The sequence below is a fragment of the Sceloporus occidentalis genome, unplaced genomic scaffold (genome assembly GCF_023333645.1).
Source record: "Sceloporus occidentalis isolate IW3139 unplaced genomic scaffold, rSceOcc1.0.p SCAF_3, whole genome shotgun sequence".
NCBI lineage: Eukaryota > Metazoa > Chordata > Lepidosauria > Squamata > Phrynosomatidae > Sceloporus > Sceloporus occidentalis.
This window is the reverse complement of record NW_028316983.1, coordinates 104,977,072-105,002,412: the sequence shown is the minus strand read 5'-3', so window position 1 is coordinate 105,002,412 and position 25,341 is coordinate 104,977,072. Positions and strand designations below refer to the sequence as shown.

Below are 25,341 nucleotides of genomic sequence, written 5' to 3'. Positions count from 1 at the left end.
GGAGGGGCCTCTTCCTTCAGGCAGTCCAAGATGTTGCTGGTCTGCCTGATGGCTCCCTCTGAGGCCGAGATGACAGTTGAGGAGGGAGGGGCCTCTTCCTTCAGGCAGTCCAAGATGTTGCTGGCTCTGCCTGATGGCTCCCTCTGAGGCCGAGATGACAGTTGAGGAGGGAGGGGCCTCTTCCTTCAGGCAGTCCAAGATGTTGCTGGGTCTGCCTGATGGCTCCCTCTGAGGCCGAGATGACAGTTGAGGAGGGAGGGGCCTCTTCCTTCAGGCAGTCCAAGATGTTGCTGGTCTGCCTGATGGCTCCCTCTGAGGCCGAGATGACAGTTGAAGAGGGAGGGGCCTCTTCCTTCAGGCAGTCCCTGATGTTGCTGGTCTGCCTGATGGCTCCCTCTGAGGCCGAGATGACAGTTGAGGAGGGAGGGGCCTCTTCCTTCAGGCAGTCCAAGATGTTGCTGGTCTGCCTGATGGCTCCCTCTGAGGCCGAGATGACAGTTGAGGAGGGAGGGGCCTCTTCCTTCAGGCAGTCCAAGATGTTGCTGGGTCTGCCTGATGGCTCCCTCTGAGGCCGAGATGACAGTTGAGGAGGGAGGGGCCTCTTCCTTCAGGCAGTCCAAGATGTTGCTGGTCTGCCTGATGGCTCCCTCTGAGGCCGAGATGACAGTTGAGGAGGGAGGGGCCTCTTCCTTCAGGCAGTCCAATACTAGCCAATGCATGTGGTTAATGGATCATCTGCAAAATTTCTCAAGTATAGCAGAGTTTCCAGTTTTGCACTGCCCTGGAAATCTTTCAGATGTGATTTGATTTGTGGCATACAGAATTGAGACTTCTGGTTACTGCTGAAAGTCTAGATGGGTTTATTGTCTAACCTAGGCAACAAGAAAAGAGCAAAGGGGACCACTTCATTCATGCCAACATTTCAGTGCTTATCATTATACAGACTGGTTCTTCAGATCATATTTTGTTATAGTGCTGATTAAGCAGTTCTTTTGCAAAGAACTCAATTAATTGATAACCCTGTGTAGGCTCCTTTTAATGGTTTTCTATTAAGTGAAGGAAGCCAGCATTGCTGCTTTGGTAGCTATATGTGAAAAAGAAAAGAATGTATTCTTTCTGGACTCTTAAGAGTGCATCTACACTGTAGAAATAGTGCAGTTTGACACCGCTTTATCTGCCATGACTCCATCCTACAAAATCTGCGGACTTGTAGTTTTGTAAGGCACAGCACTCTTTGGAAGAGAGGCTACAGAACTTGTAAAACTATGAATCCCAGGATTCCATAGGGATGGAGGTACAGTGTTGTTGAACTGTATTATTTCTACAATGTACATGCGCCCTATGAGACTACTCAAGAGTGTTTCTTCCCCTCTCCCCTATGTCACCCGCCACGTATATACACACACATATGTGCTTACAAACAAATAGCAGAGAAAAATACTATGAGATATGGCACATTCCCTTAAATTTAAAAAGCAGACACACATTGTCAAGCATCACCAGTATGGCCTTTTCTCATTTACCTTTTTGTGAACTACCAGACCTGGCTAAATACATCTTGAGTTAAAATGTGGAGCCAACAGTTAGAAGTGGAGAGGTCAACATATAATAATTTCTGTGGATCAAGGCAGGCAAATTTGGGGTGTCTACAAGGAGGCCAGATTTTTCCCACTGGAACCAAATCTCACTACTACCAAACTTTCTGTAGCAGTCTTCAGAAAGTGATTCCATTTGATTTTGATCTCTAGAAACCAAAGACAGATTGCTGTTATTCTCTTCCTCTGCAATACCTTTTTATAGAAAGTGACTATGGTCTAATCTGCATTGCAGAAATAATAGAGTTTGACAATGTTTTAATTGCCATGGCTCGATGCTATGGAATTCACAACTTGAAATTCCATGTTTGGGTCCACACTTCATTAATTTGGAATCAACAGACCAAGAGGCAGAGCTGATATATACCTGCTGTTACCCTGCCTGCTCTTATAAGCACCTTTGGTCTTATTTAATACATATTCTAATAAAAGGTAAATCAGTGGTTTAAGAAGAGGTCGCCAAATGTATTCCCCCTAAAATCAGTAAGGAGGTATTTAATACTCTCTAGTATTCTATAATATATGTTTTTTGGGGAAACGGATGCCATTAGGGAATCACAGTTCTTGTGTCTATTGTTCAAGACTGTAGAGGTCAGCGCAAGAATATAAAAGTGTTATGACAATGTTTCGGGTAAAGGCCAGCTCCACATATTGGAAAGATATCATATAAAAAATCACACTGTTGCATCCTGTGAGATGAAAAGAGCCCCAGAGACTATCAGTAAACACAGAAGCCAAGCTGAGAAATTACCGTATTTTCAAAGGTTTCCTGCCAAGACGTGTTTTTAAATTAGCCTTACATTCCCAAGCACAAGGATAAACTAAATGATTTTCCAAACGCTGGATCTGTTGAAGAACATAAGAAGCAAGATGCCCTGGATCGTACCATGCTTCCAGATTTTATCATGGAAGACAGAAGAGTATGCAGTGTTGTTCTGTTCAAGAAAATAAGCAAGATGCTAGGTCTCAGTGTTATCTTCTGACCTGCAATGCACAGACCATCAATGTAAATGCAGAATGTTTGTAAAGATTACTGAAAGAGTGGATGTGAGATACTTCAATGGTCTAAGATGCATACTTGCAGCAATTATACAAATAATTATAACAGATTTACTATTGGAGACAGTGAATTTAGTTCATATTTCAGAACTTTGACCCCCAAATCTCTGTAAATAGTCCTCCCCAATCCTATAAACTCAGAAGAAATTACTCCTTTGCATCTTAAAAGGACAGGTTTCTTCTGCCTCCTTTTCCAAATTTGGTCTGTGTTAGGACATGCATGCGGGAGGAGGTAGAGGGAAACACCTGTCCAGATAACACTGGTACTACAATATTTTATCAAAATGCATGGATATATTTATTATGTGTGCAAAGTGCAGCAATGAAAATGTAATATTCTTTCATCTTAGGGCAAATGGAACAAGGAGTTCAGGACACATTGAAAGGAATAATGGGACACTGCCAAAGATTACAAGGTGAAAGAAAGTTCGGAAAAGAAGAGGGAGATGGAAAGTGTTAGTGGGAAAGAGGGATCTGTATCAAAGAATTTAAAACTACATTTCATTAAATTAAATCTGAAATAAATTTTTGTTGCTTTCTGTTCATAACAAGGGAAATGAAAAGCAATAATCTGTGAGCATTGATCAGTAACCACTCTTGAAACATAGGAAACTGCCTTAGGAGTTTATCACACAAAGGATGTTGGGAGTTTATCCCATGAATATCCCGGAAAAATTGCACAATTATGCAAAATGATTTCACATGGCATTGCACAAAACCTGCCATTAAAGTGGTTACAAAGAAGCATTAACTTGCGTCTTTTTGCTCTCGGGATTTCAGCGACAATGCACTTCTGATGTCACTTTATTTGCACAATTGTGTGTGATAATCATTCACACAATTACTCGCCATTTTCACTTTATTTGAAGGATGCTTTAAATGTGCTTTAATCTCTCTTTAATGCAGAAATTAGCCCCAGTGTGATAAACCCCTTATACTGAGTTAGTCTAACAGCCCATTCAGTTCAGCAATGTCTACAGCAATGCAACTCCAAGTGTGTGAACCATAGACGTATGTTGGTCCCTGCTGCTCTCTGGCAAGTTTCTAGGAAAGAATGAAACAATTGTCTCCAATGGGCACAAATATGATGCCGATGGCATGTTGGGGTTGGAAATAACTGTTTGATCTCTATATCAAATAGTTTAAGCAGCACTAGTCTGCAGTGACTGGCAACAACTCTCCTGCATTAAAACCACAGATTTTCACAACTGTACTTAGAGATGTGCAGACCTGAAAGTCAAAACCTTTTTCATGCAAAGCAGACGCACTGCTATTGAGGTACAACTGAGCACTGGTGCAAAGGGCAACATGGCAGCTGGTGGCTTCCACATTAGTAGGGCTGTGAATCTCCTTTGGGTTCTAGCATGGTTTAAAAGAGCTATGGAAGGTGTGGACCTTGACCTCAAAGTAGGTTTAGCCCATCAAACAGCTCCTTTAAGGGACACAATAAAGCCTGAGATGTGTTCACCACTTCACTGAGATGGAAGCCACCAACCTACAATGCATGGAGTTCCTTCTGTATATCTAGAACAGAAAATTTGGAAAAGATTTGCAATAAGAAAAACTCAATGGTATAGTTTTTTTGTGGGTTTTTCGGGCCCGAAAAACCCACAAAACACTATGGATGCCGGCCATGAAAGCCTTCGACTTTCAGTGGTATAGCTGTGATAAGGGGAGATAACAGTTGCACCTGCTGTAATTCCCTGCTCTGTGCAGATTTTAAATGTATTAGAGACTTATCCTTCCTTTGCTCCAGTCAATCATTTTCAACCTTTTCACTTTTCACATTTATTTTCTTGCTGAAGACTCCTTGCTTAGAAGCCATGGGACTTTTGCATGTTACAATTGATTCCAGGTCTCACACTAGGGCTTGCGTTCTTTTTACATGGCACATTGGACAGCCAGACTTGCTGGGCATTTGTGTCAGGGTATACACAACTTGAATATCCTCAGTATTTACCTATGGCTGAAGACTGCAGGTTAAGATTAATGGTAGTCAGTAACTTGGGTTTGAAAAAGTTGGTGTCACATAGTTTTATTGTTTCTTTGAAGAACTCTTGATCCCCATCTGTTTCTCTACTAGCCAGATTCTCCATCACTGGGTAGTTTACACATTTCCTTTGTACTGCTTAAAGTGAAAGGGATTAGGCTTAAGCAAGTATTTGGTTTACTGTGGTTAATAGTGTTAAAACTAAACCTGCTTATTATGAGATAGTGATGATGTTTAAAAAAAGACTAACCAGGGAAGCGGGAATACTTATTTAATAATAATGCATAAATTTGTTAAACTCACAAATACTATATGTTTATTTCAATAATACAATTTAAACATCCAGTGGAATAATAAAATCATATAAACTATCTAGAAAGTAACCATACAGCAAAATATTTTAAAGTAACCATAATGTAAGGTACCCCATCCCTAAATTTAAAAAAAAAAATCTTGAAGAGAACAATCAAGAATGTATAAGATATTGTCTATTATGACTTATGGGGTATTTTGCCCTATATTTCTCTTACAGTAATGATGATACCTCAATAAAGGACAATACAGTGGAAATGCAGGCACAAAGTGAATTCAAGCTTATTTGTTTGTTTATTCATCAAAAGCATTTTTCCTACATCCTTCAAAGTTGCCACAGACCAGATAACAATGATATGTGAAATCGTATGTGGTTAAGGAGCAGCAATATCAGATTATCAGTAGTAGGGGAAAAAACAGTTTAATTAAGTAGATTTCCCAGGCCAACAACACATTTAAATAACAATGTTTTGATCTCTTCAGGGAGGGAATGTGATGTTAATGACATCTTCCCTTGGAGTGGAATTCTACAATTTCAGCACCACTCCTTCAAAGAGCCTTTATTCTTTGCTGGTTTGCATGATCTTATTTATTCATCACCCCACCCCCAGCCCACTCTGTTCACAGAGTTTGTAGTTAAATGCGCATGAAGATTGCACATGTTTTTTGTTTTGTTTTACTTTACTTACTTTTAAATATTGCTGTGTTTGTATAAAATTGACCAAGGCTTGTATACAAAGATCCCATTTTTGTTGGAAAAAAAGAGAAAGGAACTCTGTGCAGCCTCAACAGCCCAGTTCTACTGGCCCAGCCTTGCTAATTTTGTGTAGGAGAATACCTGCTAGGGAAGGCACATAAATCACTTATGTTACTAAATGCCTGGAAATGTTGGAAGAAGCATAAATCACATGTTCTGGATATGAAATGTCTGAAACAAATATGCATCACATAGTTTGGCCAAGAAAAGGGTTACTGCACATGTTCTAAAAATGCAAACACTGTCTGGGAGAGAGTCAAAGGGGGAAGCTGATTGAAAGATAAGATAGAGCACTGATGTTTCCTGTGTATGCACCTTCAAGTCACCTGTTGACTTGAAAGTCCCATGGGATTTCATATGGTTTTCTTTGACAAGGAATATTCAGAGGTAGTTTTGCCAGTTCCTTCCTCTGAAACAGAGCCTACAACATCTGGTATTCATTGGCAGTCTCTCATCCAAATACTAAATAGAGGTGACCCTGCTTACCTTCCAAGATCAGACAGGACATGGTGCCTGTAAGGTATTTAGCAGTGATGTATTCAAGTCTTTGACTGCAAGCCTCAAGTCAAATCTCAAGTCCCTACCTTCAAGTCGAGTCTCAAGTCCTTGCAAGACACTTTCAAGTCAAGTCTCAAGTTGAGTCTCAAGTCTGGGAGTCAATTTTAATAGAAAAAAAAAAGAAGATGGTGAAGTGTGTGTGTAAGAGTTTCTGATGGAGGTGGGGGATGGAGGGATCCAAATTGTTGAAGTGGGTCAGTAGCACCAAGGAAATTGGGGGTGGGTGCAAAAGTGTGTGACTGTGTCATTTGGTTTGAGGATGAAGCAGAAGCAATATGAGAAGAAATGGGAAAATGAAACTAGAGGTTTGGGCTTGAGGCGGCGGTTGAGGTCTGCTTGGCAACCTGTGAGAAAGGCTTCCCATGCTCTGGGAAGTTTTAGGAAAAGTTTTAGAGGATCCGTCTACCTCGAGCCTGTTGCTAAACTCATGTGTTACGTTCTCTTCTGAGAAACACTTTCTGCGTTTTGAGGAGTCCTGCCTGCTGCTTAGGAAAAGTTTTAGAAGTTCTTTCTACCTTGAGCCTGTTGTCAAACTTGTTTGCTTGTTCCCCTCCAAGAGATACTTTCCACAGTGGCCTCCCCAGGCTTGGAGTCATCTGGTGTGGGGGCAGTGGTCAGGCAAGGCAAAGAAGGGAGAAGAGGGAGGCTCACCCTCCTTCAGGTGTGCACAACTCTCTTCTCACGAGGAAGCCTTAGAGAGGCAAAGCCCAGAGGGCCACGTTCACCCCTCCTCCATGCATCTCCCTCCTCACGAGGAAGGACTGCGGAGGTGATGGAGGAGCAAGCCCAGCCCCCTGGCTTTTGCCTCTGTGAGGCTCCCTCCTTGCGAGGAGGGAGCCTTGTGGAGGTGAAGCCAGGAGGGCCAGGTACATCTGCCCTCACCGCCTGCATTTGAGTGCGCTACCTGCAGCAAAAGGAGGGCTGCACCGAGTGTCACCCTTTTCTGGGGTGTCACCTGTGGTGCTGTCCACATCCTGCTAGTGACACCACTGCTCTCAGGGGTGAGTTTTGCCAGAAATGTTTCAGAAGACTCCTCCTCCTCAAAGGCCAGCAAGTCAGTAGCTAAAAATATGCCAATCTTAAGTCGAGTCAGTACTTCATTTATAGCACAGTCGAATCCAAGTCAAGTTATTGAAATTACTTGAGTCAAAGTCAAACAGCTTGAGTCTACATCACTGATATTTACCCTATATACTCCACCATAACTCGGTCTCATGTATAGGTCAAGGGCAGGTTTGGGGGACAAAATTATGGAACTTGATATGACCCATTAATAAGTCAAGGGTAAAACCTAGGGGCAGTAACAAAGGATCTAAAAGATGAAGCAAAGGAAAACAATACCAAAGAACTTACAAAATTCCAACAGACTTATGTTTGGACTCACACTAAAGGCTGGATGGATGAGAGAACAAGGGCAGGGGGTCAGTACTTCCAGGACAGATTATACTTTTGTCTTTCACCAGGGGATGGTTACTTTTTAAAATAATAGTTAAAGTACAAGTACTTGCATTGACCCGTGGATAAGTCGACTCAGGATTTTTGGGTCAATTTTTTTACTAACATTTCTTGACTTATACATGAATATAAACAGTAGGTCATACTTTGTATAGGGGAGAGATTTTTTTTAAAAAAAGGCAAGGTTTGTTGGCAGGAATCCATGCAAGATCAGATTGTTCCTCTGCAAAACTCTTCACTTGAGTCAGCATTTTTTCTCTCGACTTCTCCTTGAACAAATGTATTTTTTCCTGTTCAAGCATATCCTAGAAACCCTACAGGATTCTGAAGAGTCCTCTGCTAATGACTAGCAGCCAGATCTTAACTTGTAATATTGTTTTATCCTGGAATATATCAAAGAAGAACACATGAAAGTGCCTCTGAACAGATGTGGAGTGAGTTGTCCTCCCCATACTGAATAATTTTGGAATTTCTCAGAATTTAGAACTGACCGGTAAGCAGTAATTCATTCCCCAAATTCCTTTGCCCTGAGTGATGCACACCATTGAATATCAATGTAAGCAGAGCTTGAAAAAGATAGTTTTGGATTACAGTTCCTGGGATTTCACAGCCAGCATGGCCAGTGGAGCTGCAATTTTTCAAAAGAAACCTGGGTAGTTTTATATGGAGGTAGGACCTCGGTCCATCTGGTCCAGAGAGGCTGACAGTGGCTTCCAAAAGTCTCTGGGATTTCTATTCCTACAGAAGGGGTTCTTCACAGGCCAAAAGGCCCATGTTCTCTCCCCCACCCCCCTGGCCTCACATTGTCCTGTTTGGACAATGCAGGCCATTTGCTCCTGGCCCAGAACTGACATACCAGATGTGGATCCAGTGGATCGAGACTAATCCTAGGGCAAAGGGGCCTTAATGTGGATCTATATGACTGGCTGCACCCATGTGGCCAGGGACCCTGCTTCAATGTTAGAGGCAGCAACAGAGGGGGAACTTATCACTAATGACAACATTGGGGTAAGGTAAAGGATGAGTGGAGGCAGCAGGTCTGTGGCGCAGCTATGGACAGGCATGTAAACACCCACCTATCCCTGCGCCAGGAAAACATGGACTCAACTTTCATTTTCTGGCCTATCTGCTGAGCCCCAGAATGAAATATTTTAGTGCTTTATTGTGTCACCACTATTTTACTGTTTCATCAGTTAGTTATATTGTGGGAGATTATTGCATGAGGCTTTAAATCTGTTATTAAAGCTAGAAAATAGCGCCTTTGGCAATACTTATCGCACAAAGTCATCGCTGTTTCATTGCTGCTTTGCTATGATGCATTAGAGCATCCCATTTTATTGATGGGGAACACCTATCAATAATCTCCCAAGCATGCAGCAGTAGCATTTGCCTTCAAGTTTGCTAAGTTCCTCATGTAGCAGTACCAGTATTGGGCAATTACATGGTGTTAATGTCTCCTCCTCTTCCCATTCCTCCTTCCGCCATCACTATTCCAGAGCAGGCTGGGCTTTTAAAACTTCCTTTGTTTTCTCCCTGCCTGCCACCACCACCCCATGAAAGAAGAAATGGGAGTCCTTCCTCATGAGTACATTCTCATTTCTTCTTTGGGGGGGCGGAGGTGAGCAGCTGGCTATTCAGTTCCCTTTTAATAACATGATTGTGGCGAGAAAAACGCGAGATTAAGGCTCATGTGATAAAGTTCTACCTTCCTAGTTTTTAATATTCTGGACTGCTCTGGATTTTTTTTTTAAAGGAGAAGCAATACAGAAATGTCTTCGATAGTGTAGTAGTTTTTCCCACCTTCATTTTTATAAAATTGGCTAAATAATAATAATAATAACAACAACAACAGCTATTTAATTTCTTTGCTGACTTTCTCCCAGATAGGGACCCAAGGTGGCTCACAACATAAAAACACTTTGAAAACTTTACAAGAAAAATAAAAAAAAATTAAAATAATCCAATTAAACAATATAAAATTAACATTAAAAACATGCAAAAGTTAAAAACATAACTAAAACACGCAGCCTATATAAAAGCCAACCTGCCATGATTTTTAAAAAGCCTGCTGGAATAAAAATGTTTTTAGCCGCTGGCAAAAAGAGAGCAGGGAGGGGGTCTGTCTAGCCTCCCATGGAAGGGCATAAATTGGAGGGTTTGGGGGATAAAAATATTAGTTGAAATTAAGACACTATTAATAATTGGGTAGCAAGGAAGAAGGCAAAGGTATCATTTTCTTCAGATAACCATGTCAGTATCCAAGGGTGGGGCAGCACTTTCAAAGAAAGAGGTTAAGATCACATCTCTGTGTTTTAATTGGTGATGGAAAGAATAGAATTAGAAACATTTCACTCTATGGGGGGAAATCGAGGATCACTGATGGGGAAATCACTTTCCCATATGTGAAAAGAACAAATGAATCACCTTATATATTTTAAATATAGTTGTTCACTTCATTTCCTGTCTGTCAGGAAATACTAATTGGTGAGTAGTTTCAATATACTTGGTGTGACCGCTGAACCTTATCTCAGAAAGATGTGTCCTATTTCTTCATTACACATATTGCTGGATGCCATCCCAACTCAGCCATGGAAACCCACTGTGTGATCTTGTGGAAGTCACACACTCTCAGCCTCAGAAAAGCCTGTGATAGATTTGCCTTATGGTTAACATAAGTCAGAAACAACATGAAGGTACAAAACAACAACATACTAAGGACAGTTGATGTACCAACAGGTTTTGGAAGTCCCTACTAAGGGAAGCTATGATGGCTTCTGCTGGCTTTGGGCCAGCAAAAAATGCTCTTTTCTTCCAGACAGTCCTTTGACAATTGAGCTTGCTTAATATAGAAGGGTTTTTTTCACTGAGTGTGTGCCGTATTTTCTTTGGCATACACGCGCACATGAGTGTTTGCAAATTGTGTTTTAAACATTGTATGATTTTATTCATAACTGTATTAAGTCTCATTCTTTGGAGAAAAGTAGGATACATTTTTAAAAAATCTTCAATGGACGTTCATATTTAGAACAACGGTGGCAAAACGTGGTTCTCCAGAAGTTTTGGACTACAACTCCCACAATCCCTTACCACTGGGCATTCTGTGTGGGGTTGATAGTACCAGTAGGCCAAAATGTCAGAAGGACTAGAAGTTGTGTGGCACTGGTTAGAAGATCTGATCTTCTAATAGGTGGGACTCTCTCTTTAATGAAACCCATCAGAGAGTGGAAAAGGTGACATCCCTCCAGATGAAGGGGGAAAAGGAATGCAGAAAAATGACCTTGGAGTTTGAGCAGACAGAGAGCAGAAAAAAGAATCTAACATTTTTTATTCTAGTATACTAGTTTATACTTACATCTTACACTATACTTACTATACGTACACCAGGTTTCCTTTCTTACTCAAAAGTAGGTGCAGTGAATCTGATCAAGATTTGGAGCTCATTTGTGGGGAGGAGGAGGATTTAAACTCTCTGTATTCTGCCGAGGTCCTACACCACATTTTTCATGTGTGTGTGAACTGCATCTACAAATTTCATAGCACAGATAATCAGTTAACAAATGAGATGGCTGTTGTTATTTGGCTGTGGTTATTTTGTTGTTGTTATATTTATATATCTCCTGCCTGTTCCCCTGTCTTGTGAACAAGAGAGTTTACACGAGTTAAAACAGATACGGTTGAAAAGTTTTCATCCTGCAAAAGTTAAAAATATAATTAAACTATCAGTACAGTTAAGCGCAGGTAAGACCATTTTTAAAAACGACCAAATTACAAACCATTAAAAAGAACAACATATAAAAACACAGCACATGAAAAGCACTTTCCCTCTGAGCAGTCAGCTCTCAAAGGCCTTCCAAAACAGAAATATCTTTACCTGGCTATAAGGATAGTAAGGGTTATGCCCAGGCTAACCTCTCTGCGAAAGGAGTTCCAGAACCTGGAAGCAGCTACCAAAAAGGCTGTGTTCCCACCAAATGTATCTATGAGGATGGTGGGACACAGAATGGGGGATCTTCTGAAGATCTCAAGAAATGGTTAGATTGATACAGGGAGACTAAGAAGATTCTCACACCATCACTTACCATGGGTTAAATACCGGTAAAACGTCCCTGAAGTGCGAGGGCGTGAAAGCCAGTCGTGCTTCTGAAATGTCAGTGAAGCATCCCCTCGCCTTTACTGTCCTTGAATTGTTAGCAGAGCAGCCATTTCCTCTTAACACAAAGTTCCCATTAATAGGAAATGGCTGCTCCATGAATGATTCAAGGACAATAAAGGTGAAGGGATACTTCACTGACATTTCAGAAGCATGACTGGCTTTCACACCCTCGCACTACAGGGATGTATTACCAGCACTTAACCCACCATACCCACCAGTGTGAAAATCTTAAGAGTCTTTCAACTAACCTGGATCTGAGCTTTGTAGGTCATAACCAACACTTTCAATTGTGCCCAGAAACAGACTAGCAGCCAATGGAGCTGTTACGTAAGGGAGTTATGTGCTCCCTGTAGCCAGGCCCACTTAACAAGCTGGATGTCACTCTTTGGACCATCTCAAGTTTCCAAACACTCTTCAGTTGAAGCACCACATAGAGTATGTTACAGTAATCCAAACAGGATGTAACTAGAGCATTTGTCACTATGACTGGATCTGAAGTCTCAGTGAACAGGCAGAGCACAGGCACAAGCTTTGACTATGTGAAAACAATGCTGGCCACCACTGAAATCTGGGCATCTAGGCTCAAGGTTGAGTTCAGGAATATACCCACGCTTCAAACCTGCATTTTCAAAGGGTGTAATCCCATCCATTACAGTCTGAATCCCTGTTCCCAGATCTGTCTTTCAGTTGACCAGGAGCACCTCTGTTTTGTCTGCATCGAGTTTCAATTTTTTCACCCTCATCTAGTAGTCCATTATTGATAAGAGGCATCAGTTTAGAACCAAGACAGATTCGTGGGACTGAGGCGGAAAGGAGTAGTATGATGCATACTGATGGCACCAGATTGTACCAAACTCTAGGCAACCTCTCCCAGCAGTTTATGTTGAATAGCATGGAGGGTAAAACCGACCTCTTGAGGGACCCCATAGGTCAATGGTTAAGAGTCGAATCGGAGGCCCACAGCACCATCTACTCAGTTTGCCCCTCTAAAAAAGGAATGAAGCCACTGTGAAACAGTGTCTCCTTGTCCCATCCCAGCAAGGCAGCCCAGAAGATATAGCAGAACCAATACAGACATACTATCCCCATCCAGTTTCCAGTGTAGTTCATCTGTCAAGGTGACCAAAGCTGTCTCATACCCAGGCTTGAAACAAGGGTGAAATGGATCTAGTTTTTTTCACAACTGTTTGTGGTGAGCAAGGCTAGGGAAGCTGATCAAGACTGGGGCAAAGATACTGAAGCTGTGCTACTTTCCACAATGGTTCCAATCTGGAATGAGTCCCAGCTGCTTGATTTTGAGTATTTAAAAAAACCCAGCAGATGTGGCTGAATGCAGTGTATTACAATTGGCCCTTTGTATCCTTGGATTCTGCATCCGCAGATTAAACTATCAATGGAATGAAAAGTTTTTTAAAAAGCAAACTTTGATTTTGCTCTTTTAGATAAGAAACATCATTTTATTACACCAGTGTGTATAATAGGACTTGAACATACACAGATGTTGGTATCCATGGGGAGTACCTCAAATCGACCTCAGTGGATACCAAGGGCCCACTGTATAAGTAACATTTTGTTTGACACAAAGGAGATTTTCACATGGGGACAGGATAGGGATGGGATTGCTCCCCCATCCTTATCACATCCTTAAACTGTCCGTGATTACAATGGAGGAAAAGGCTTTCAAATTGTAGCACTGATTCCACCATTAACCTGTCATTAAAGCAGCATTGCATTAACGTGAACATCCGTTAATGCAAAATGCCAGCCAATGTCACTTTAATGATAGGTCAACGATGGGATTATTACAGGATCTGCGCTACTTAATCTGAAAGACTTTCATGTGATTGTCGTCATTCGCTCTTCCCAGATGGGATAAGTGTGAATCCCATCTGAAAGTCCTTACTGCGATCACGCAGGAAGGATGGGAACATGACTGGGATGGGATGTCCCTCATCTGATAATCCCCAAAGAGTGTTCCAAAGGTGTGGCTGACTATCCAGGTTAACACAGATGGGAATTCGTTTTTGTGCCAAGGGATCAAATTCTATTTTGTAAAGGGCCTCAGGCGCCCCATTCCATCTGGGGGTGAGGCAGGCAAAGCAAGCTGAGTGAAATCAGATGTAATTTTTACAGGTTTGAAGATTTCCTTCCAGGCTTACAAAACACAGCACTGCTACACCTCTTTGATCCACACTAACTCTAGGAATCTTCCAGGCCTCCTCCTCCTCCTCTTCTTCTCTGATAATGTATGAAGAGAGCTGCCAGATCTCAAAGCATGGACCCTCTTCTCCAGATATTTGGTCAAGGGGGAAGAACTCCAGAGTGAAAGCACTGCCTTGAAAGGTAAGTGAGAATACATATACACTCATCTCTCCACATTTGTAGCTTTGATTTTTGTGGATTCACCTTTGAAACAGATTTATGTGATCTGAAGGGAATGAATGCCAACCCCCAGCCAAAGACGACAGAGAGAGAGAGAGAGAAAGAGGGACTCCCATCATTTCCAAATACATCAATTTCCATCTGTGCCCTTCCCAAAATGGCAACCAGAAGTGACATGATGTCACTTCCTGCTCCCATTTTGGGAAGCACATTGATGAAACACAGAGGTACCTTTGGGGGCAGTTAGACATGTTGACAGGGGGCTGCAGCCCTCAAGGGGTTAGAGGATTGCTTCTTCTATGATACTATGAGGACTCCCTTTTCCTATGTGAATGGAGCAGGCAGACCTTAGACAGGTTCAGATTCACTATAAACAAATGACAGACGGAAGGTCTATGGATTGTTTAGTCACTTCTGGTTGCAGCCGGAGGAATGAAATAGTGTGCATCAATGTGCACCAGAACTGTTTAGAATTGTATTTCATTTTCGCACCTGAATGCACTACTGAATCTGTTGCAGGTTTTTTACACATGTGTGGCATTATGGTATCTTAAAATAAAAGCATTTTGTCTAAGGCAAGTTGACCTAGAAGTTTAATTGGTGCTGAATGTGCACATACTGTTTTACCTGCACAAATCACCATCTGATGTTGTTGTCATCAAGCAACAAATATGTATACATGCATGCATACAACGGAGGAGTCAAGTGCTCTCCTTATTTGCTTGGACTGGAAAACAGAACTCATGAATATAACAGAGTGGCAGTACCTTTGCTCTTCTATTTTATTTTGAAGAAAAGTGCAAGGGTTGGAAGGGTTGAAAAAGTCCCTAAACTACCTTTCCTTTTGCTTTGGAACATATACGGACTCTATGGAGGAAGAAGCCCTTTGTAACTTAACATGATAGAGGAAGTTCAGATTGTAAGATTCTGCTTCCTCTGAACAGTCACCTGTCACTGGCCATGGCCAGTAGCAGGAAATGGGTTCACACAGATCAGTGGTCTTGCTGACAAAGAAAAATATCTTCCTATCTTCCTAGTTTGTTTTTCTGGATAAAGCAGAAGCCGAGTCTGATGTACACCTTTATGCAGATAGCCAACCGTAGCCAAGTCCATACACCAGTGTCTTTTTCAGCTGTCCTGGGAGGAAATGGGAAGGAATGGTAGGAGGACAAGAGCTTCCTTCCAAGGGATATTTACCTTTGCCATAGCAGAAGATGGGCCAAATGGATGGCCAAAACTAGAATGCAAAACAATGGAGTCAGAACAAATCAAGGAGGGTCAGTGATCTGACATGAAAAGGAAAAATAACAAGGGACATCTTGTGTATGTCAGGATTTTTGGTAGGTAATTTATAAATAAAACATGTTCTCCATCTGTTTTGCTTGGACATCCTGTCTGTTTCAATCTATGCCCTATGCATCTTTGGAAAACAAGACCCCCCCCCCAAGATGTTAGAAGTGATGATGGATAATGTGGAAATATCAACAGACTCCTGCTTCTCAACATGGCTCAAGGTTTTCTAGCCTTTTTGAGCCTTCCTTCCCCAAATTGGCTTTTCAAAGATGTGCTGGACTATAGTACTCATCTCATTGGTCATGCTGCTGGGATGATTGGAGTTATAAACCAATGCATTTGGAGGCTTCCAGGTTTGAACAGGCTGGCCTTCAGAAAAGTATTGGTAAGAAGACACTTAATGCTGCCTTGAAGATTCTTCAATTCTTCTAAACTGCATCCAGCAAAAGTGTGCAAAAATCTCAATTTCTTAATGCAGAAAAATAAAATTGGTGTGATGAAGGCCATCTGTAAGTTCTGGCAAGATGTGAGTTGTTCATATACATTGAAATTGGGAGATCTCATGATGTCCACATTTTCTGCAATGTTCATTGCAAATTTATCATAAACCATAACCAGCAGAGGCCAGCATTCTGCACATTTTAACCCAGTGTGGCTTGCAAGCAGAACTGTTGCAAGGGCAGCTGTAGTCATGGAAGGAAGTGTGGCTTGAACAGTCAGCACCAAGAGTTAGTTTCTTCAGGATAGAGAGCCTATGTGGCTGTACAATGAGAACAGCATCTAAGGGATTTTGTAGTGCCTTTGCAAAAGATGTTGTAGCACAAGCTTTCGTAGACTTGGTCTACTTCCCCAGGTGCATGAAGTGAACTGTTGCCCAATACAAATCTTTATAATCACACTTTGAGAATAGCCATAGAATAGCAAAACTTGTGGGTATGGTGATGAGGTGACAAGTTTGGGTTTAACTATGGTAGCTGAGAGACAAAGGGAGGAGGAAAGATGTTGCCAAAGGCCAGGATGGGTGGATGACCATATGAATGGTGGTGGGAGTTTTCGAATGTGGTGTGTGTAAGATGGGAACCGGAAAGGAAATATGATAAACTGGTTAAGAGTGGCCTCCTGAGGCTGGGGTGTTAATCACTGTTGTAATATAGGTGCATTGTGCCAGGAAGCCATTGTTGATGGATTGGAGTGTATATTCCAATTCAGCTATTTCTCTTTCCCATCTTCCTTTGTAGATTTTTTTTGTTCAAAGACAGATGTCCTGAGGTCAGAGATGGAATGCCCAGGAAGACTGAAATATTTATTTATTTGTTTGCAATGTTGTTGTTTTTTGTGTATTCCCATTCCCAATACTTTATCTATGTTCATTTATCCCCTAGTACAGAGACTGGCCTTTTTAGCCAATGTAGAGTGCTGAAAGGCAAACAGGCCAGACTCTGCATCAGAGAATGAACTGACATAAATCAGACATTACGAATGTACTCAAAAACCTATTGCAGAACACTTTAATCTTCCTGGGCATTCTATCTCTGACTTCAGGACAGTGCTCCTTGAACAAAAACAACAACAACATTACAAAGAAAGATTGGAAAGAGAAACAGCTGAATTGGAATAAATCCACAAACTCCAGTCCATCAACAGTGGATTGAATAGAGACAATGGCTCCCTGACTCACAACACCTAACACTGGTTAACACCCTACCTTATGAGGACATTCTTAGCCATATCTCCTTCCAGTTCCCAGACTGCACACAACGCATTCTAAAACTTCCTCCACCATTCGTATGATCATCCACTCACCCTGGTCTTAGGCAACATCTTTCCTCCTGCCTTTGTCCTTAAACAGCCATAGTTAAAATGGAACTTGTCACCTCATCACAATACCACACGTTTTGGATTTCCATGGCAATTCATGCAGTCCAATTATAAAGGTTCCTCCTAGGCATGTTCACTCCATGCATCTAAGGAAGTAGACCAAGTCTACAAAAGTTTATGCTACCACTTCTTCCACATAGCTAGTTTCAAAGGTGCCACAAGATCTCCTCACATATAGATATTCCAGACTAACATAGCTATGTTTCTGAATTCTAACAGTATCTTAGGTCATGTAGACCTTTGTTTTAAGGATGAAAGAGCAATAGAATGAGAAGGCGGATCTCCTCCTCCTCTTCCCACATCGTTGGGACCTGTTTCCTCCCTTTTTCCTCTTCCCACTTCATTGGGACCTGATGCTCCTAGGTATTCTTGGCTCCGAGCATTGCTTACATTGCTGCCCTTTTAGTTCTTTGCAGTCTCTACCAGTGAGCACAGAACTGTAAGGTGCAAGATAGAAGCTCTTGAACACAGATCTAGAAAGGCTATCTTCCAGCACTTTATCTCCTGTGCTACCAGAACTAGCAGACATATTAAGACCTTTGATTCAAAGGATTCCTGTTACCTTGGCCTGAGTGTTGCTAGCAGACCTGGACAGGTTAGTTGGCTTCACAAACCAATGGATACAAACCAGATCCTTGGAACCTTTCCTTTTAAGCCAGCTTCACACTCTGAACAACTTTCAGTGAATAACACAGACCATTCCAGAGCTGGTTCATGTTTCCCTGACTCATTATCTAACCTGAAGTCTGCCTTCTGACTCTGGCCTATCTGACTAGGGCCTGCATCTGTGAGAGGGATGTATAAACACCTGCCCCAGGAAACTGATCTGGATTGAGCCCTAAGCAAAGAAAGCACAGGATCGGCTCATGCTTTCATGGCCTTTCTGCTCAGTCCCACAGAGTACAATTTGGCCCCAAATGAGAGAATGAAGAACACCTAGCAAGACTTCTGAAAAATTTCTGAACCAAAGGGATCCTTTCACAAAGGACTGAAATATTATTTTAAATCATTCAGCACTCAGACACCGAGTCTGTGCCAACAATTTCACACACACATTACATTTTTTGCTACTTGCTTCTTATCTCCCCTGTACTCTGATAGGGGGTGACAGAACAATGCAAAACATTTTCTCACAAATATGTATATCTGAATACAAGGACTGTAGTCTTTGATGCTCAGCCAAACAAGTCTCTTGAAAGGAAAACTGAAACAGGGCAGTTATGTTGCAATTTACATGGCCTATCTACACGTTTTAGCTGCCTATACATCTTATCAAGCTGTTAGATGTTCATACTTAGCTCCCCAACCCACCTTTCTTTGCATTAAAGCCCTGGTCAGGACCACTAAGGAGAGTCCAGCATCTAAAAATACACAGTGTGGAATAGATTAGCTGTAACAAGTTTGGTTAGACAACTGAATGATCTAACACTAGGGACTGTTGAGGTCGTAAGGTGGAATGTAATACAGTACTTTCAGTGTAAATCTTAGTGAGATTTTGTTGTGTTGTGCCTTCATGTCCGTTTCCGACTTATGGTTGAACATATCACAGGGTTTTCTGGAGCTGAGAGTGTGTGACTCATCCAAGGCCACCCATTGGATTTCCATGGCTGATCTGGTAATTGAACCAGATCCTATGCCTCCAATAGAGATCTAATGTATTAAATCAGCAGGGTTTTGTTTTGTTTTTCATGACAGAGAACCAAGGATTCTTGGTCTTGCCAATTGTCCTACTTCAAACTGGTGTTATCAGTATAACTGCAAGAACCAATTCCAAATCTGTCAACCCCACTTAACAGCTGAGTGAAATTCTGAGCTCTCTTTATGCATGTAAGGGAATTAAGAGAGGAATCTATCCATCTATCTATCTATCTATCTATCTATCTATCTATCATACTTATAGCCCACCTTGCTCCTAAAATGGGATCCAAGGTGGTTTCCAATAGTTTAAAAAACAAAAATGGTTAAAACATTGATTACAGTAGTTAAAATAATTAAATATTTGGATTATTGAAAACATGGTGAAAGCAGCTGTAAACACTAAAAACATAATTACAACACTTTCCAGTTCTCAAACCACTACACTGGTTCCCCATCTACCCACCTTTTTTCTTGGATGGACCTCTGTGTCTTTAACCATTCACAGAAATACAACAGAGGAAATTTTCCAATGTGGATATGCAGTGATGTCAAAAAATGAGATTTTTTTGGCACCTTAAGACTAATTTATTACTGCATAAGCTTATGGGGGGCTCATATTGAAATAAATTAGTTTTAAAGGAGACAAAATTGTTATGCTCATAGGCACTGACTTCTCATACTGAAACAAACCAACATGCATGCCTCTTTGTGGGGTTTCTGCCTCTTTAACACATGCTAAAGGTAAGTTAGTGCTAAAGGTATGTTAGCTCTACAGTGAAAACTCCCATTTTCCTCTGAACCCCTCCCATTTTACTAACCAAGTGGGAGCATTTACCAAGGGGCCAGAAGACAACAAAAGTGAGGAAAAAAACTGAAAAGTAAACTGTTCCTTTAAAAGACATGTTTTACTTGAAGTGCTACTTGCACTTGCCAAATTGATGCGAAAACAGGATATAGTCAGTAGGTCTAGTTTTAGACCATGCATTGTTAACTTGAATCATGTGTTCATTTTCACATTTTAAACTTGGGATTTCCACAGTATGCCATGGGTGCCAACAATAATAACACTTGTTTATTTATGGCAGTTGCTTTTTGATCAAGCTCTGTTGGTTTGTGGAGGAAAGTTTCATTTCACGAAAAGAATCCTTGAGCCCATGAAAAGAAAATCAGCCAAAGTCAGCCAGTTAGGAGACTACTTTACTTCTTAACCACTGAATGTAAGTGAAGTCAACAATTGCCCAGTTGAATCAGCAGAAACAAACGCCCATCCTGTGTTGGAATTGGCTGAGAAAAGGAGATAAAAAGCAAACTCTGCTCTCTACGGGAAATCCGTTGGGACTGTTGATTCCCTAGGCATTGAAGTGGAACAAGGAATCAGAGTGCAAATGCAGTGAACCTTCATTTCATGTTCAGCCCGACCTTGTCTGATCTTGGGAGTTAAGCAAGATCAGCCCTGATTAGTACTTGGATGGGAGACTGCCAATGAATACCAGGTGCTGTAGACTATATTTCAGAGGAAGGAACTGGCAAAACCACCTCTGCGTATTCCTTAACTATGAAAATTCTATGAAATTCATGGGGTTGCCATTAGTCACCATGGGACGTGAAGGCACATACACATAGATACTCTGTATGTACAAGGTGTACTCAGTTACCAATGTAGATGTGTTCCTGAGCATTATTTCTTTAACAGAAAATTTGGAACCAGACACAGAAATAACACAGAAAAGGATATGTTCCTACACCATGGGAAAAAAAGAGCATTTCAACTCTTTATTCAGGATAACAATATGCACATGTGAAATGAAGAAGAAAAAACAGGTAAGCCTTCTGTAATGAAGCAAAAACATTTTGAACCTTCCAGAGGCCACTGGAAGTCACTGCCCCACCCCAGCAGACTGGGATGTTTGAGGGGGCCAGTGCTATGGCCTCCGTAGGGCTGTGTGGGTTATGGTGACTGCAACCATGGCAGAGCCCAAATGGAAGTCACTGCCGTTGCTGGAGGAGGCAGCTCAAAGGTCTTTGGAGAGCTGTTTGGGCCCTGGCATGGCTGTTGGGCAAGTAAGAAAGAGTTGCAATACCCTTTCTCACTTGCCCAACAATTGTGCCAGTCCCGTGGGGTGTATCATCCCACCGGATGTACACTCCCTTCTGGGGTGTCACCTGGTGCAGTCCGCACTTCCCTAATGATGCCACCAACAAGCAGTGAGCTATCTTGTAAAGTAACAAAGGCTAGATGTCCTTTCCTGGGAATCGACAATAGGATTCCGGACTGGTTGATAACTTTAATTTTAGTGTGATGAAAACAGCGACTGGATCAAGATATCCCCAGGATGGATGGACAGGGAAGTTTAGGCAGAGAGGTTGGCTTACTGCTTTGAGTGCAAGGAGATCCTTTTTCTCAAGGTACAAGAGGAAATGCAGATGACTTGGGAGAAGGAAGGAGCACTTACTACATTCATTTAGATTTTATTATTTTATTACCTGGATGTGCACATGGCTTGAATCTTGCTCCTTTTCTCCTGGCCTGACTTGATGTTCTTGAAGGTAATCATGACCTCTGAAGAACATGCTGGTTCCAGATATGAAATATGAAATCTGTGGACCCCAAATACAGGGTGTGTTAACAATAGGATAGAACCATGGTAGTTAAATTCGAATCATAAGGCTGGATAGTATGAAAGGGCTCCCAGAGTACACAAACATCTCAGTATGATAACTGTAACTAATACTTTCACAAGTGATTTCTTGCTCTCCAACCTTTCACACTTTCCTTCTGCTAGCTCTGTATGGTTCTTAAGGTTGCACTGGATTTGTGTGTTTGTTTACACCTTTGCACATTTCTAACTATAACCCTTTTATTCATTTTAAACTGGAATCTGCCAGTAGTTAGTACTGGTATACATTCTGGTAAGTGTAAAAGATCCCTAAAGTTACCCAACATCTCTTAGGCCTCCTAATTAATCCCCAAATACCAAAAAAGATGCCATATTTGTTGGTGGGGAGCCCAAGTCCCCCACCTTTTGAAATAATATTACAGAAGAAGAAAAATGAAGATTTTGAAGTTGGTTGTTCAACACAATGCAATCTTCAGTAGTTGCTTGAAAGAGATCTAATTTTGTTCCCAGGTTTATAGCCCAGCTCTCTGGGTGGCCCTTGCATAGGAAATTAATCTTCAGGCATTAGCAGGTTGAAGTTTCTCCCTGTGTTATTAAAAGTTTCTGAATTACTGAAGATCATATCCCCAGAAGGATTAATCTCATTTGGTTTCTGTTTCCTTGCAGACAAGTGTGTTTCCTGATACCATTCTGTGTGGTGCTACTGAAATTTTGTTTTATATGGGAGTGTTTTCCTTGCCTGGGGACTAAAGTAATTTTGGCCTGTTACACCACAGCTGCACTCCAGTGCTTAGGAATGGAGTGTGGCTTTGGCGCGACCTCTGGACTCTTAGGACCCATGCATCATTTAAATAGCATACCTTCAAAGAGACCCGAAGCAGCTTTATTTTGGCAGTCTGTAACAGGCCTTTATTTCCTGGAATCAGAGCCCTTCCCACCCAACCCCAGCCCACAAATTCTAGTTGTCTCAGTCAATTGCAGTAGAATTTAGAGTCAAAGTTGAGTTAATCTGGGATATCATGCATTGAGGAAATAGACCAAGTCTATGGCGCGTTACAGACACGCTGAAGGGGTGTGCTAGGGTTAGGAAGGGGCGTGTTAGGGTTGAGAAGGGGCATCACTTCCTGATGCCCCTCAACCCTAGTACAGACCAAGTCCGTACAAAATGGCGGCGCCCGTCCACACAGGGGTCGCCATTTTGACGTCGTGCGGCGGAAGTGACGCGTGAGTGCACGACTAGTGCCTCGCGGCACCATTTCCGGGGCCCAGAAAGAAACGCCATTTTGGCACTTTTTTCTGGCTGCACCCGGGAACTGCGCGGTTTGGCCGCTGCGGTTCCCGGATGCAGCAACCGGTGGCAGCAGCAGACCGCCTGTTTTGGGCGGTCTGTAACTCGCCTAAGAAAGCTTATGGTACAACTTATTTTGCTCACTGAGAGGCTGAACAGACCAGTGTTTAATGCCAGCCTTGGGGCAGAGTGGGGGCATAGCGCCTGCACAGCGCATGCCCCGACACTAACCTGATGCCGGTGTCACACTAACTTGATGCCAATTTCAAATGGGAACAAGGGTCATTTACACCAAATGGCAATTTGCTATTTTTCATAATAGGAACAAGCCCCAAGTATTCTTTTGCCATGAGAGCATGAGGACAGTTTCCTAACAGTAGCAGGCCAAAGCACACAGAGACTTTGTTGTTGTTGGGCAAGTCACATGCTCTCAGCTTCAGGGGGAGGCAATGGCAAAGCTTCTCTGAAGAAATCTTGCCAAGAACCCCCCATGATAGGTTTGCCTTAGTGTTGCCATAAGTTGGAAATTACTTGAAGCAGGGATGTAGCCAGGATTTTGGGAAGGGGGGTGGGTCCAGACTAAGTGCCACCATTATAAAGGGGCTTGGGTACAGCGGCGCAGCAGCACACACCATTCATTTTATCTAACGGAAGGGGGGGTCCGGACCCCAAGGACCCCCCCCCTTGGCTACGTCCCTGCTTGAAGGCACACAACAACAAATATTTATATACCTCCTTTTTTCCTCCAAGGAATTTAAGGCAGGTTACACAATATTCTTGTGTGTGTGTCCCACAGCTGCCTTGCAGCCCCTATGCTCACCTGCAGCCTCAGGTGTGATGGAGGTTTCTATCTCACTGAGATTCAACTGAGTCCTTGAACAGATCACGACAGAACTCTCCCTGGAAAGCAAGATGACCAAGTTGAGGCTGTTATACTTTGGCCACATCATGAGAAGGAAAGATTAATTAGAAAAGACAATAATGCTAGGAAAGGTTAAAGGCTGAAGAAAGTGAAGAAGGGGACATGCTATATGGATAGACTCAATGAGAGAGGTCATGGGCATGGATTTGCAGGACCTGAGCAAAGCAGTGGAGGACAGGGGGTCTTGGAGATGCCCCATCCACAGGGTCGCCTTGAGTCGGGTTCAGCTCAAGGGCAGTTAACAACAAAAATCCTAAAATTACTTTTCAAAGCCAAAACGGAGTAGTGGTTTGAGTGTTGGCCTACGACTCTGGAGACCAGGATTCAATTCCCTGCTCAGCCATGAAACCCACTGGGTAACCTTGGGTGAGTCACACACTCTCAGCCTCAGAGGAAGGCAATGGCAAACTTCTTTTGAACAAATCTTGCCAAGAAAGCCCCACAATAGGGTTGCCTTAGGGTTGCCATTAACTGGAAATGACTTGAAGGCACCTAACAACAACAAAACACCAAAAATGTAATTATTCAGTTTTGTTCAAACTGCACCTCTCCTTAAAAAAGAAAAATAATCTGGAAGACTTCGGGTCCATCCACACCATACAAACAATGCAGTCTGACACCACTTTAGTTCCCATGGCTCCATCCTAGAAAAAAATGGGATTTGTAGTCAATGTGGTGTGGTGGTTTGAGCGCTGAACTATAACTCTGGAGGCCAGGGTTCGAATACCTGCTCAGCCATGGAAAACCCACAGGGAAGTGTAGGTCCTCCTTTTCCAGGGCATGCCCTACATTTCAACCTTCTGCCCAGGAGGAATTTCAAAACAACCTCCATTTTGATTTAGAAGCATGAATTTACATTTAGTGTTTCTAGCTTTGGGGCGGGGATGTCCTCCATTTTTCTTGAATGTCTTCCATTTTGCAGTGCCCAGTCCTCCTTTGCAGTGATGCCATCTGGTCACCTGCACTCTCTCTCAGCCTGCATTTTTTTTAAAAAAAATTCAAATTTCAAATTTCAAAATTTTATTTTTAAAAAAGATTAATTTTTAAACATTTTTTAAAAGTATTCTTTTAAATTTTTCTTTAAAAACATGACATCTTAACCCAAGCTTCACTACGTATATATAAGTACATTGAGGCTATGTGTACGATATTGTCACCTGAAGGTACACTTTAAGCCATAGTGGCCTTATATTAAGAGGCATCACAGTCCTTAATCTTCCCTCATAAACGTCCACCTACTGCAAGGGGACCAAAGGGAATGACTTCATGATGCAAAGGGCGCCAAGGCGTCCTGCCAATGTCATTTCCCTCCTGGCTCCTCCTCACAGACAGACAGAGACAGAAGGGGTTTTCACTTTTTCCCTAGGCTTTTTTTTTTTTGGAGGGGATTTTCCCAGCATGGAAATTCCTCCTTTCTTCCCTCTCCCTTCCTCTGTTTATATA

At 42.1% G+C, this 25,341-nt stretch overlaps 1 protein-coding gene across 1 annotated transcript in view; it reads left to right on the top strand.

The window, feature by feature from the left end:
• The window catches only part of CDC14A (cell division cycle 14A), a 131,108-nt gene extending 127,995 nt beyond the window's left edge, over positions 1-3,113 (top strand). The window contains exon 15 of the mRNA XM_089515763.1: positions 3,005-3,113. Within this exon, the coding sequence (XP_089371889.1) occupies positions 3,005-3,074 (70 nt within the window). The 3' untranslated portion in view covers positions 3,075-3,113. The remainder of the gene's footprint in view (positions 1-3,004) is intronic.
• The last annotated feature ends 22,228 nt before the right edge of the window (positions 3,114-25,341 follow it).